At 42.3% G+C, this 15,179-nt stretch overlaps 1 protein-coding gene across 1 annotated transcript in view; it reads left to right on the top strand.

Moving 5' to 3' along the window:
• Positions 1-15,179, top strand: part of MAML2 (mastermind like transcriptional coactivator 2) — a 211,990-nt gene that overhangs the window by 144,979 nt on the left and 51,832 nt on the right. The window contains exon 2 of the mRNA XM_040056659.2: positions 1,590-3,035. Coding sequence (XP_039912593.1) covers positions 1,590-3,035 — 1,446 coding nt within the window. The remainder of the gene's footprint in view (positions 1-1,589; positions 3,036-15,179) is intronic.

Here is a 15,179-nt window from a genome sequence, read left to right as displayed (position 1 = left end):
GTTATCTGGGAAGAGCTTTTCCCTATAGGTAACCCTGAAACTGAGTGGCATAGAGGCCACTATAGAATATTATGTGCCCACGCACTTCTGTACATGAAACAGCATGATGAAAATAACGTGACTAGAAGATCTCATAGATCATCCTTCCTCACTTAACTGGAAATTTAGAGTTCTCAGTTCTCTCTGCCCTTTTCAGCCTCCCAAGGTATCACAGTTTTTACAAGTATTATTTTCTCACTGGCGCTCACACAGGTATTTCTCAGATGGCATTGTCCTGGTGCCTCCGGGGCCATTGCACTTCCGCCCAAGTGCAGAAAGGCAGAAGATGAGCAGTGTTTCATTGCTTAATTTCTTGGCATTGCTCATGGCTGGAACAGGGACAGTGTGCGCTGCCTCTGCAAGGGCTGCATGTGCAGGTGTCTGCCCCTCGCTGCGTGCCCCTTTGGTCATGGAATCATAGAATCATTGAGGCTGGAAAAGACCTCTAAGATCAAATGTACAGGGCTAAATATAGGACAGCTGCCCTTGTTTTAAAGTGATCTGTTCCTCTATAAACTATGTTCAAAGCAACTCTTCTTGAGGGCATCTGCATCTTACTTGAGGGCATATGTACCAAATCCAAGCTTTTCAGCTCATGGGACTGACATCTCTGTTTTCTGTGCGTGGGATGGGAATTTGTGTGTACAACCATAGCAGATGAGTAGATCAGGCAAAAGAGCCATGAATCCTTTTTCCTTTGGTAGGCCCACAGGGCTGGTGAGCAAATGGAAGTATCACTGTAAGATTCAAGGAAAAGGAAATAGAGTTACAACTCTCAGAGCAGCGTTTGAGTGCACTGTATGTTTTATAAGAGATGTTTCAGGACACAAACAACAAGGGCTAATGTATTAATAGACATCTTTGGGAATAATCTGGCAGCACATCACAGGCCAGACCCTTGGCTGACATAACCTGACATGGCTCCAGTGAATTCATTCTCAGTTTTCAACAAATTAACATCTAATATTTTAAATTATACAGATCTCTGGCTAGTATAACCTACATGAGCTTAGGATGCCTTGATCTTGTGTGTGCCATTATAATGTGTTCAAGGACTTTTGGACTCTAGAGGTGTCAAAAATGTTCTTTTGGATCATGTACCAAAATCAGGAGAATGAAAACCTGCAGGGCCAGATAAGCATAGGGGCAGATTTCATGATGGCATTTGTCTCTGCTGTCTAAGAGTACTTTAGATCTGTCTGGCACAGCTAGATTGGAGTAGATTCGGAGCAAAGAGGCTTTACCAGCTACAGCTCTGTGTACCTCCCTCCCTCATCACACCTATGAGGGGAAGGGGTCTTTGGTTAACAGGAGAGAGCAGTGCTCCAAAAAAAAAAACTGCTGATGGCAAGGGTGGTGATGGCAGGGAGATTCACCACTTAAAACCTATTTGCCTACAGTTCTGCACAGCTTCATTGGCTAAAAAGAAGCCCAGAGGAGCTCTCTGAACTAAGCAATGCTTACCTGTCTCTTGCCTGTAGCCTTCCAAGCAATTAATTTATTTCTTTGGTATCATCTAATGGGGTTTTTTGTGTGTCTGCTTCTTTCAGCTCCAAGGATCCTTGAAGAGGAAGTTGGTGGTAAATCTGTCGCCTGTCAACAAGAGGCCCAATGGTGTTTCAGAGAGTTCTTTCCTTGATATTAAAAGGATAAGAGTGGGTGACAATGTCTCAGTGGGACAAGGTGGACAACATATCAACAATTGCCAAAGCCAGTCAATGTCAGGAACTATGACTGTGGGCCAAGGATCACAAAGAAAGGCCAGCAGCCTAGCAAACAGTACCCATGCTAGTGGGAATGACATGTTTAATATGACTTTGAAAGAGGTAAAGAAAGAACCAGGAGAAACAATGTCCTGCAGCAAACACTTAGATGGCCAGACATCCCACGAGAACATGTTCCCTAACAGATATGGGGAAGACTCATGGGACCAAATGGATCTTGAGCTTCAGGAGCTGTTTAATGAACTGACCAACATATCAGTGCCACCCATGAGTGATGTTGAGCTAGAGAACATGATAAATGCCACGATAAAACAAGATGAGCCATTCAACATTGACCTTGGGCAGCAGAGCCAGAGGGGCCCTGTAAGATCTCTGCAGATGGATAAGATGGTGATAAAAAGTGAGTATGCAGCAGGCATGAATCAGGTTCCTGTGGGCTCCCCACAGATGAGGCCTTCTTCTACAGGTCCAGCCTTCACTATGGCTACCACTGCCATGTCTGCCTCTTCACCCATCCCCTCGGTGCCTCAAACACAGGTGTCGCAGGTCTCTTCTGCGTCCAGTCGGCATTGCCTAACTGGCAGGAGGTCCTCTCATGCACAGCAGCTCAAACAGATCGCAGCCAATCGGCAGCAGCATGCCTTGATTCAGCAGCAACAGCAGCAGCAGAACCAGACAGCCAACTGGTCCGCTCTGTCTCCATCAGGGCCTTCCCCTGGACCCTTTGTGCAAGAGAAAATCCCCAGTCCCTCTTTTCGCCAGCAGCAGTTCAGCCCACAAAGTTCAGCAATGCTTGGGGTGCCAGTGAATGGAAACCAGACAAAAGGGATGAACAACTATGTTTATAAACCAACCACTCCCCAGAGCAATCCCATGGACATAATCATGCAACCGAAGCCTCAGGACCTCAACAGAAACTTTATCAACAGTGCTCAGCCACCTCTAGAGCAGCATCATGGCAACACAAAGCCTTTGTTTCACTTTAACTCAGAGCAAACAAACCAGCAGATGCCTTCGGTTTTGGGTTCCCAAAACAAGCCTGCCCTTCTGCACTACACCCAGCAGGCACAGGGTTCAGCTCCCGTGCAGCAGCCCCAGCAACAGCAGCAACAACAGCCGCAGCCGCAAACTGCTCAGCCTCTCCCAAACCAGTCTCTCCAGAGGCCACCTAATGTGACGCTAGCAATGCAGCAAAAAATGATACTTCAGAAAATGCAGCAAAGCCAGCAAATCTCAGGTTTGCAGTATCCAGTCTCTCAGCAGCACAGACAGGTAAGAAAAAGTCTTCCTTCTTTTTTACAGAATCAGTCTGGTCCAAATAATAAAAAGGCTTTTCCAGCCTGGCCTCATTCCTGCAGAGATGTGTCCTGGTGGCACTTAATGACCCTCTCAGCATGCACCTCTGCAGAGCTGGTGATGGCACCTTTAGCACCTATTCAGGTGTATCATGGATGCACATTTAGAAGAAACATACTCATAACACTTTTCCTGCAATGGAATGAAAATGTCTCTGCTACATATTATGTAGATACTTGTCAGAAAGATGAGATAGTAGGGTAGATTAAAGTGTATTTTGGAATCGTATCTAAGTTTTCTAGCTTACAAAAATTTAGGTTCTTTTGAAAGTCAAAATTTTCATGAATTCCTATGTTATCTTAGATAATGTGTTTTACAATGTTAATTTTTATGCCATCATTTTTCTCAGGGAGACAGGGTTATGAAATTCTGTTTTTAGATATCTTTTGACTGATATGACAAAATATACTGTTTGCACATTTTCTATCGCTTTGGCAAAGAAAAACTAAGATTTATCTGTGAGCTTTATAAACACCCATCACACTTCTGGGAATATTCTGTGGATAAAATACATGCTTAGAGATGAAGGAGAAGGTTGCTACAGATATGTCTGCAATTATATTCCATGTGGCCATCTCCCACTGTTATCATAAGGTAGTACTCTGACAAGATCTAATGAGGTAGCTTAGTTGTGCTATGCCAAGTCCCTGTGCACCCAGGTCTCAGACCCCAAGTTTCAGTCCTGCCAATCAAAGTGAGGATGTGCAAACTCGCTGTACCACAGAGTCTGGAAGCCAGGTGCAAAATAAGTAAAACACATCTGACCTTAAAATGTTTAGGCAACTCTGAGTAGTTTAGGTGGGATTTTGTCTCAATGTATTTGAAGATACGGAATTGCAGTATAGTCGTGGAGATCATCTGTAGACGTGAAAAAAAGCTATGAGAAGCTACTTAAAAATGAAAGCCTGTTTTCCGGGGACTCCCAGAAGGTAGCACTGTGAACGAACCATTTTGAGCTGGAGATTCTTCACCCTACAGGGTGAACCGGCTGATGCTTTACAAAGAGTAAATACAGTTGAATGTCTGCACACCTTTTTCCTTTTAACTCTCAAATTTCCTAACCAAATAACCGTGACTTACTCCAACGAGTCCCTGAGCAAGAGGTACCAGGTGAAACCTATGGGCAAGTGTGAGAACTTGCTCTGTTGAAAGATGCCATAGAATGAGTGTTTGCAGGATGCAAGCAGAGTTTTACAGTTGAGCGGGAGGTGTCTGCAAGCTGTTTCTCTTCTTCTTGCGCCACTGTGTGCTCTCTTCTTAGGTGCATTTCCCCATTCTCTTAATAGACTGGCAGACAGCTGAATTTTAACAGTTCCTTCATTCAGCCATGATGAACCTTCCAGCAATCTGTCATCACAGGGGAGACAGGCAAGACTTCTGCAAACACTACGGTTTTTCTGAAAAAATTTGCATGGTCACATTCTGGAAAGGCATAAAAAATGAGATCAACTCTGCTTGAGGTAATGTTAACTACTTGTTCTGTGTCCTCTTGGGCTGCTGCTCAGGGAGGCCCGCCAACAAGATGGGACTTGGCACTCTGGCCCTAGTAGAACTTGCAAGATTTACCATAAGTGTAGCGAGATTTCTCACCTGTGCAGCCACAAGATCTTTGGTGTAGGAAACTTGTCCTACGTGAACTTTGCTGAGTGCCAAACTTTAGATCTAATTACACCAAGGAAGGGGTTTTGCCTACCATCACAGACTTCTTTCTGCCAAATAATTTTCCAATATTTCTTGTCACCTGGCCACTTCCCACAGCTGTTTCTGCAAGATGTAGCTATCTGACCCACAGCACAGCTGAGAAGCTTGGAAGCTTTTTAGACACAGATTACAGGGGTTTTGCAGTGAAGATGCTGTTTATTTCTATGCTCTGGAGAGATAACTGGATTTTTTTAGAGATCCTTAGCAGTTGTTCCAAAATGCTGATGAAGCTCGGAACATCAGTTATGCCTCTCAATTAGAGTATTTTGTAGCTGCTGGAATAATACTTAGAAATACAATTAGTCCATAAATTACAGGGGTTTTTTTAAAGGTTTGAACTTAACTGTTTACCTGGCAGTATTTATGAGTTTTGCACCCTTTACCTCCTGCCTCCACTGCTGCAAGAGCCCACTAACCCCTTGGACAGGGCCTGCTTGCCACATAAATCTGGATATTAAATTAGAGGGGGAAGAGACACCACTAGTATTATCTTCCAGTAAGAACAACAAAGGTCAAAGCGACCTTGTAGGTTGACTGCTGCTGATTTTAGCAATGAGGACATCACCTCATTGCTAAATCACTGCACAGTCTGCTTTCCTGAAGGATCATCTCCCACCTCTGAGGATTTCTACACATCATTAAAAGTAATGCATGATTAATTACCAGCATTTACTAATTAACTTCATGATTAATATTTTTTTACTCATAGTCTATTTCTGCATGAGGAATCAAGATTTGATTCTGCTTGGTATCATTCAATTCCTCCTCAGATCATTATAGAACCATCTCACTGCAATGCTTTGTAGCTGGTAGTATGAGGGCATATTCATAAAGGACTGCTGTGACCCTGCCATCAGAAATCATTGACTGGAACACTATAAATCCACATTTTTAGCAGAACTAGCTCACTCTCTGGATTTTTGGTCCCCAAGTTTTAAGACTCCCAAAACCCATCCAAGCTTGGTTTTATCAGTCCAAACTGGCTAACTGGAAATGTATGGCTTATAATTTCTCTGCTTGTCATATTCCCTTTGTGTCAAATTGAAATAAACTTACAGAGCAATTTGCTAATTAGATGTCTTTTGCCTCTAGGGAAAAGTCATAAAAATGATGGAAATCATCTTGGTTTCCTGGAAGGTTGATCTGAACGAAGGGTTTGTTTGCCTCTCTCCTTTATTCTCCATTGCTCTGGGAAAGATTCCTTTCTATTGTCTCGCTGAATGCAACATACACATAGTCATGGAAAAACTCATAAAAATTCAACACTCTCTTTGTTTAGGAAATAATTAGAGGCTCCAGATTCTATACAGGTTTAATCAGGTTTGTGATACTTCTACAGAACCTCAGCTGAAAATCTGTGAGCCTGGGTAGAATTCTAACTTTTCCCTTTTGAAGGAATGTAGTCCAGTCAGTGAGAAATGATTCCGAAGCAAGACTTAAGATTTTTGAACTGAAGACTTGATGTTTTTAACTAGTCCAAGAAATTCCACACACATTTTCAGTTTTTGATCCACCATTATACCTGTTCAATAAAATTTATTCTTTTTATGTGAACAAGTAAAAAACAAACAAACAAACAAACAAAATCAACAATAACAGCAACAAAAAATAGCCTGTATCTACCAAATAAAATATTATTCATCCTCTTCTGGTTTTGACCTAAAGCCAAATTAAACTCAAGAATTTCGAGCTGAATTTTTCTCCAGTTGTTTTTATTCAACTTCATTTGCTCAAGGGAAGGGAGAATAGATGGCTGAGCTCATGAGAGCAGGAACCCTAACAGAGCAAGGCCACTCCATCTGCTACACGTGGGCATGTGTCCTATTTAGTCTTGGCTTTGGAGGCAAGGATAACACAAGGGATCGTGAGAGCTTCACCCCCCACTTTACATGAACAACTAGTAGTCCATATTTTTACACTCTTTTTCAATAACCCAAGAATTGTAATTAGTGGCAGTTTTAGGGGTGGTGGTGGTATTTGCCCTTACTTGTCCTAATTGGAGCACGCCTTAGATCATTTTCTTTACCAGATCTTAACAGGCTCCTTTTAAGTCCAACCAGTCTTTCTTCCTGCTGAATACTGAGCGGTCCCTTCTCCAGTACCACCTCCTAGCATGTTTTCCCTGTAGGGCTATTGATCAGCACTGCACCAAGCGATGTGCCACCACAGAGGAGCTCCAGGTGCTGATGTGACCTTCCCTTGCAAACCATTCTGTTACACCAGCCCCTCCAATGCCCAGAGCTTAAAAAGTATTCATCATCTGAAATATCTCCAAGGGACAGAGATGGTACTTCAACTAACCCGGCAGCTCTGCAGAGATCCTGAAACAGCTTCTCCTCTCATTTTCTCCACTGTAAACCCAGGGAAATTTCATCTATTTTCAGGAGAGTGTAACTGAACTCACAGCATCGTAAGAGAAGCAGGATATGACCTTCTACCTTGTTTTTTAAAGCATGGGCACCGTGTGGATTCAGCAAAATGTATATGTTAAACTCTCAGATAGGGTACTATGTGAGGAAGAAGCACCAGTACCAAAAGAACTAATGTCTTATTGAAAGTGCAGATATAAAAATCTCTCACCATTCACTGCTGAGTAGTAATTCTCATTTCTAATTTAGCCCCTGAAATTTCTCAAAGAAAATGGGTCTTCTTTATCAAGAGTATTTTCCTAAACCTCTGTTTACCACTATAGAAGAAAAGTAGAACACATTTTGGTGAGGCAACCTCTCTCTTTTCAAGTGTGAAGGAAGTATTTTACAAATATTTGTGAAATGAAGAGAGAAAATCTAGAGTAGCTGTTGGTAATTGGTACAAACCAGGACTTGAATTTGACTTAGATCATAAATAACAACCATTCCAGGCTTTTGGAGTCTGTAATAATAGAAACTGTTCCATAGTGTAAGAAAATAACAATGTGACCTTTCTCTCAAAGCTCTCTATAAAAATAATATCTGGATGACAGCTTTTCTTGATAGCTTCATTTTGGTCACATTCCCTTGTAGAATAACTTCTGAATTGAATATTCTAGTTAAAAAACTTGAGTATGTCCCAATAACCAGCATCAATTGCAGGGTCATAGCTGATTTATGAGCATGAAACCAGACAAAAAATGTCATAAGTTCCTGTATTGTCCTTTTGGACAGTTTTCTTTCTTTCAGCCTTATATCATTCATGCTCAGTTTGCTGAACAAAATACTTACACAGTCCTACTGTGGACAGTTAGTCCCTGAGGATATTGTAATTCAAAATCTCAGAGACACTCCAAGTTCCATAAGGTTCCTTGAACTCTTTGCGTAAAGCATTTACACTAGAAGAATTGTAGATTATTATCCATGGTCAAATGTTTTTTGGTTGGGGGATTTGGGAGGTAGATGAGAGAGTTCCTGAGGTCTCTTTTGAACTGCTTTTTGAAGGTCCTTCCATGAAGGTAGCAATGGAAAACATAATTGAGCTTCTCTGGATGAGTTCTTCACTAATGTCAGCACACTTGAAGTCTCCTTCATTATCTGTTAACATTGTGAAAGTGCCTGGGAGGTCCACTGAGAGGGCAAAATGTAATCCTGTGAAGAACTGTATAAACTCAGAGTAAAAATGGCACCTATTTCAAAGGGACAGCACTGATCTGACTTCTATAAGATAAGATGGGTATTATGGGAAGAATTTGATAGATAGGAACTTCTCTGTACCTGCAGGTCTTGAGATGTTGATTTGAGAACTGCAGTGACCCAAGAGTCCCTCCATAACTCAGTCAGTTGTCTTGGATATGGGGGGAAAAAACCTGCTGTTGGGGACAGAGCGTACAGTAAAGTTGTTAGCTATTTCAGCCCTCTGATTATACTCCACCGCCACCTGGAAGGCATGGGCTAGAGAAGGAAAGCAAAGGGACAGCCAAGGTATTGAGTGTGTACGTAGAAGCTGATGATGGCTGCAAGGAACAAATGGCAACTAAGAAGATCCACGGTGCTGGTGGCTGAGATTACCATTTGCAGGCCCGGGGTGGTAGGGTAAAGTGAGGAATCATCATCAAAACCAGGACATGAGTTTGTGTTTATTAGGTTAACTGGAAAGGAAGTGTAATAGGACAAGTCTGAGATAAGGAACTGTGAAGATTTCATGCTGACTAGAGGAAAAGGGGCTAAGGATACTTCAGGTGTTGTTCTCTGCTAAGGAGTAAGTTAGTCTATCTTGACCTGTGAACTTGTCCATAAAGTTATGATGTCCCCAAGACCTTCTTACCTATTGAGGTGAGGATTCCCGCTATTGCTGTGCATGCATCTGAGGCCGGAGTCAAGCCCTGAGTCAACTTCCTGCAGGGATTTTGGAAAGGCAGCCTGGAAAAACAATATAATTCCACAACCATTTGGAGCTGGCACAGTGAAAAACCCTTTCCTGTAAGTTTTTACTTGTTTGTAGGCAATTTATGAATACCTCAAGAAGTCAAGGAAAAAAAAAAAAAAAAAAAAAATTAACAAGCCTCAGTTATCCCTAGAGTCTTCCTACTATTTTAATTCCCCAAAGTGCTCGAGAGTGCTTAGTTCTAGTAATTTGTCTCTCTAGGGGTTCAAAGTGAAGGAATATTTTAATGACAAATATTTATTCCTCCTCTCAGCCACTTTTACTGCTGGTGTTTTTATGGTGGAGATCTGCCCCAGGCCACAGATGACTATTGTTAAGGCAGCAACAGACCTAGTAATGGTCCTTTAGTGTGAGTTTTCACGAGTGAATTTACCATTTGAATGTGATGCTGTTCCAGAAAATCAGCCAGATGCTCCAACAGAACTATTCCAGAACCATCTGCCTGCTTCATTTGCTGCATGCCTGTTTCTGGTAATGTACACACACACACAGTGTAAGAGACAGTTTTTGCCCTGAAGAATTTATAATCTAAATAAGCGAGCCAGCAAAACCTTGAGATGAAGGAAATGTTACCATATATTTTATATATTCTTGTGTGTTTGGAGAAAAAAAGAAAGAAGATGTCATTCAAAGCTGTTACAATCAATCCACTGGAGTTGTTGGATACGCTCACCATTGCAGAAAAATCCTCTGACAGTCTGGAGTTGAATCAGACCCAGGGAATCAGTAGGAAACAGAGGAATTGTGTAAAAAGAGGGATATTTATCCCTCTCTTTCATACCAGATACCAGTATTTCATGTTAACCCCCTAAGCCGCCTATATAACCAGTGAGGAAGGTGCACTCAGAGTACCCAAGCGAGGCACATAGTGGGGAATAAAACCTCCTTGCAGAAGACTCTCAGCACCCACGAGCCCAGCTCTGCTCCTCTGCCTGAAAGGCATGTGCAGGCTGAAACTTGCTTTCACACCTTGAGTTGAGTGGCAATATGTCAAAAGGAGGGGAAGACAGAGGCTTTGGACTCTCTTGCATGAGGTTTCACAGGGTGGAAGAGCTGATCTAAAAACTAAAAGCATCAGAAAGGAGCAAGAAGTCCTTCCCCACCCATGCCTTGTATCCAATTCTTCCTCCGGCCCCAGCTCTGGCATTTGTCTGAGCTCTCACAAGACCAGCAGAGAACTATCCTTTTTCTCTCTGTGTAGGTTTTCTTCAGCTTGTGGGGTCAGGCAAAGCCAACACCAGCTCAAGGGAAGTGGCAGGAGCACACAGGTGGAGGCCAGAAGAGGAGATGGGCTTGCTTCTGCCAGCAAGAGCCAGCTTTTAAACTCACCTCAGGCGGCTGGTGGTGGGGAACCTCACCTAAGGGAGTGTCTGGAGAAGGAATGGGAGGTGAACAGCTGGCTGCAACAGGGAGACTGGGCATGGAAGGACAGGACAGGGAGAATCAGGGAGCAGAAAGTTTAGCGCAAGGGAAAGAAACAGATGACACTGCATCCAGAGTAGGGCAATTTGATGGGGTGGACAGAGCTGTAAGAGCGGGTGGGTGAAGGAGTGAAGTGCAGGAAGAGTGAGGGTCTGAGGGTAGGAAGAATCTTGGAAAGTGGTAATACAGACTGCAAATTAGGCTTGGGTGAGAAGGAATGAGTGAGAAGGATTGGAAGCTCTGGAGGAGAAAGCTAAGAGTGAGTCCGTGTGCAGGTGCAGAAAAACAGGGCATTCAAGGGAAAGAGTGTGGGAGAAAATGGAGCAAAATAGGAGCTTACTGATACACAGGGGACAAGAACCTACAAGTCCTTGCAGTGGGAAAGTGGAAGATTGGTAACACTTCAAAACTGTTCCTGAATCTTATGCCAGGAATAAGTGAAGGAGTCATAGGGCTTCATGTCTAGTAATCTCCAAAGTGTCTGCAGGAAATCTTCAGGAAAGGGCAGGAAATGCAGCCCTGAGCCCTTCAAATTGCCAACTGAAAGGACACACTACGCATTTCAGGCCGTGCTGTTCATCCTGTCAGTCTCCATCAGTCACGGAAACAGAATAAGCAGTATATTTGTCCCACTGAGAAACAACTAATACAACCCTTTCTCTGGTTTTCTTCCTTCAGGGGACCCTGCAGCTCCTCCACCATCTCCAGCTGCAAGTGTAGCCAGTGCATAACCAGCTTATAGAACAGAACAGAACAGAATATATAGAACAGTTTAGTTGGAAGTTTAATGGTCATGTAGTCCAATTGCCTCACCATATCAGGGCTGACCAAAATTTTTATAAGGTTCAAATGCTTCTTAACACTGACAGGCTTGGGGCATAAACCACCTCTCTGAGAAGGCTGTTTCAGGGTTTGAAGTTTCTTCCTACCTTGCCAAAGCTATACATGAGGAAGAATGATGGAGATTGGCCTTCTCAGGCCTTCACAAGAAGCTCTGTAATCCACCTTGGTTGAAAAGTTCCCCATGATTGACTGATGCCAAAATATTTGCAATAACCAAGGTGTGAAAATGAGGAAAGATGATATTTTTGTGGATCCAATTTGTTATGTAACTTGTAAAAGGGAGAGGGACTGTGAGGGCTTTCTGTAATTCTGTGAAGATAGTTTAGATGTACTCTCACAGACTTTTCTTTTTCCAGTCTTTTCTATAATTTGCAGTGGTTCCAAGCCGTGCCACAGCCCGGCTCCAGCTGAGTGATGAATTACTAAAGGATTTAGTGCTTTGGTTCTGGTTAGAAAAGCATCCAACTTTATCCATTGCAGAACTAGATTTCTCCGAAGGACTGTTAACTTCAATCCCAGCTAAAGCAGGTTTTGCTGGGGTGACTCCAGTCTTGTCTGGTTTAAGCTAGAATGCAAAAAAAAAAAAAAAAAAAACCACTTTTTATCTTTCCTACTGGAACTGGTAAAAGACATGGGAAGACAGAGGGACTAGCAGAAGTATTGGGAGCTTCACAGCCTAAGTGCAAAACAGAGTGGGAGGAAGGAGGGTGGGAGCAAATTCTGGCTATCCATCCTTAATCCAAAGCCGCCTGCTCCTTCCCAGGCTGTACTTCACTGTCATACACTTGCAAATTCACTCCAGGAATGAAAACAGACTTAACTTTAAGCTTGTTCCCAAAGCTGCAAATTTGTCCCTGCTGGGTGTTAATTTAACTGCTTCCAGGGCACCAGAATGTCTTCTGGTGTTCACTGGGCTTGCTTTCTTCTTTTTTTTTTTCACACATCTGGTGTTGTGAAAACTTCCAAGGCACCACACAGAAGAGCGATGAACTGACCACTTTTAACCCTTTCTGCAGCATGTTAAATACGTTGCCTGTCTCTCCTCCCTGTTTTCTCCCTTCAACAGACTCCATGGGCCTTGTTATGAATGGGATCCATGAGCACTTAAGTGGGTCTTATGAGTATTTGAGAGGCTGAGAATTGAGACTTACTTCAGCTCCATCATTCTCTGTATTTTTCCTGAGAACAAACCTGGCTTAGCAGTAATAACTGGACTTCAAAAATTTCCAGCAGGAAGAAATGTATTTGGGGCAGGGAGAGGTTTTTTCCAAAATACTTCTTTTTTCCATTTGCTTTTATCTAGTGTTGCCATTTCCCAGAAGGGAGGGTGTTCAGCGCAATATTTTCGCTCACATTATGGCAAGTGGTGGCCTTTTCCTGTTGGTTTTTGATCTCTGCCATTTGTTCACTAACGGCATTAACTGTTTATCTGCTGCATCAACTGAACCAGAGCAAATCCAGAACAATCTGGGTGTCTCATTTCCAGGCTTAGCTGTTGAAATCTACTTGGCTTTTGCCACTTGGTTTGCTTTCTGTCAAACAAGTTGTTTGCATGACCAGCTCACTTGTTTCACTAACATATTCCTGCAACATGGCTTTCCTTATCTTTGGCAGGGGCTTCCTTAAAAAGAGGCCAAAGGCACTCTTCCGTTTTGGCCTGTTGTGCAATGCCAGCCTCATGGCACAAGGAGCATGCAAAGTCCTCTTTTGCCACCTTCCTCTCAGCCCTGTCATTACTGTGAATCCTGCAGCTCTCATCCTGTGTTTCCAGCCCACTGACTGTCCCTTCTCAGCCCTGCTTCCTCTTCAGCACCCAACTCAGGGGAGCTGAAACAGCATCAAGAAATATCTCACAGCCATGTGGGCTGCTGAACACAGTGAGAAAGTGGCAGCATCCATCACGTCTATGCAGGAGACCCAAGCGTGCCACAGTCCTTGATTTTGGCATCTTCTCTTTTTCACATAGGGCTTTCACGGCTGAGTTTATTTTTAAGAGAAGTAAATAACTCTCGGTCCACAAATTACAGGCTTCCTTGGTAAACATGAAAGCTAGCTCATGGGCCAAGTGCAGCTGTGTCATCAAAATCTTGTTTTGTATTTGAAATGCTATCAAGGCCACCCATCCTTTTCTGAAGCACTTCTTGGCCCAAACTCCAGGGCCCCAGGCAGCACTGGAGCCACTCTTCATAAATGCTTTCTATAGACATATATATACGCTGTATTAAAAAAAAAAAAAAATAGCAAACCAAAACCAGGTTTTTAATCCTTCAGAAATGCTACCTGGAGTGTTGGACTCACCATCTGAAAATACTAAGGAAAATGGGGTTTTGAAGAGACAAGCATTCATCTCCCTATTAAAGTGTGATATTTTTAAAGCTGCAAAGTAGGACTTATGTGCCCATAGCCAAATTATTTATGTAGATCTTGAGAATGTTCATCCAAAAACCATATAGCTTTAACATATCCACCTCTGTTTTCCTTCTGACACATTTTCTAACCAGCGCACCTAGTAACCACTTTTGATATCAGCCATAAGTAAACTTAGGCTGGAAATTAATAGCACACTCCCAGTTGTTTGGCTTTCCTGAGGAGAGTGCTGGTGGCCAAAATTCTTACTGCTTTTAAGTTAAAATTTAGAATAAATGTTAGATATGTCATAGCAAGGCACTCAGTTTAAAAATGAGATTCTTTTCTACTCCTCTGCTTTCACAGCAAAATTCAAACTTGTCCTCTGACTGGCCACTCATATGTCCCTTTCTTTGTTGGAACCAAGTGGGGATCTGTGGAGACCCCCTCTAAGTGAAGAGGTGTAGATGTTCCATGGCTAGGGACATCAGATAGACTTACAGGCATTCATTTGTACTATTCATTTAAATATACGGTCTGTTGTGAGAATATCTTCCCTCTCCTCTTCTAAAGGAATTCAAATCAAACTGAAAGCTAGTCAGTTGGTGCAGTAATTGTATATAAATTTGCACATGAAACATTAATTAAAGTCAAGCTGTGGAAGAATTAAAAAAGCAGAAAGACCTTTGGACATTTGTGTGAAGATCACTGCGCTTGATACCAGGGCATATAGAAATGTTTGGACTGTTTGCTCAAATGGGCACAACGTTAATGAATCATTTTAATCACCTTCATTATGTTCTTTCAAACAGAGGAGATTACTATACAAAACCAACCCTGACAAAAACAACATATAAAACCCAGAGGCAGTTGTGAGGCTCCTAATTAGATAACTTTGTCTTTATATTTGCATTCGAGCCTATGGATCTGGACAACATAGTGTGTTACTCTCAGGGCAAGAAGCAAATGTGGCTGCTGCCCCACATCCTCTCGAATGAAGTTTCCAAGGTTCCTTTTGGTCTCTCTGACCCCCCAGGTAAATATTTGGGATAGTCATTATTGTGCTTTTCCCAAATTTTTCTTACATCTCTGGTCTTTTTGTGGCAACCAAACAATGCTGAAGCTGGAATTATGCTATAAATGTTACTTAATTTAAAACAAAAACAAAAACAAAAACAACCACAAAAAACAAAATGCCCAGATTTTGCGTTATTTTAGTCATGCAAATGCTACAAGCAAAAACTAAAACAAATTGAGTTCATGCACAAATATCAGTAGGAACAGAGATAGTAGTGATGGCAGAAGTAATGAAATTATGTAATAAATGCTAATTGTTTTCTACACACTAATTCATCCATAAAGCTTCTGTGAAGGGAATAATTTTAATTGTTC

The sequence above is a fragment of the Hirundo rustica genome, chromosome 2 (genome assembly GCF_015227805.2).
Source record: "Hirundo rustica isolate bHirRus1 chromosome 2, bHirRus1.pri.v3, whole genome shotgun sequence".
In the NCBI taxonomy this organism is placed as follows: domain Eukaryota; kingdom Metazoa; phylum Chordata; class Aves; order Passeriformes; family Hirundinidae; genus Hirundo; species Hirundo rustica.
This window is presented reverse-complemented; position numbering and strand designations above follow the sequence as displayed.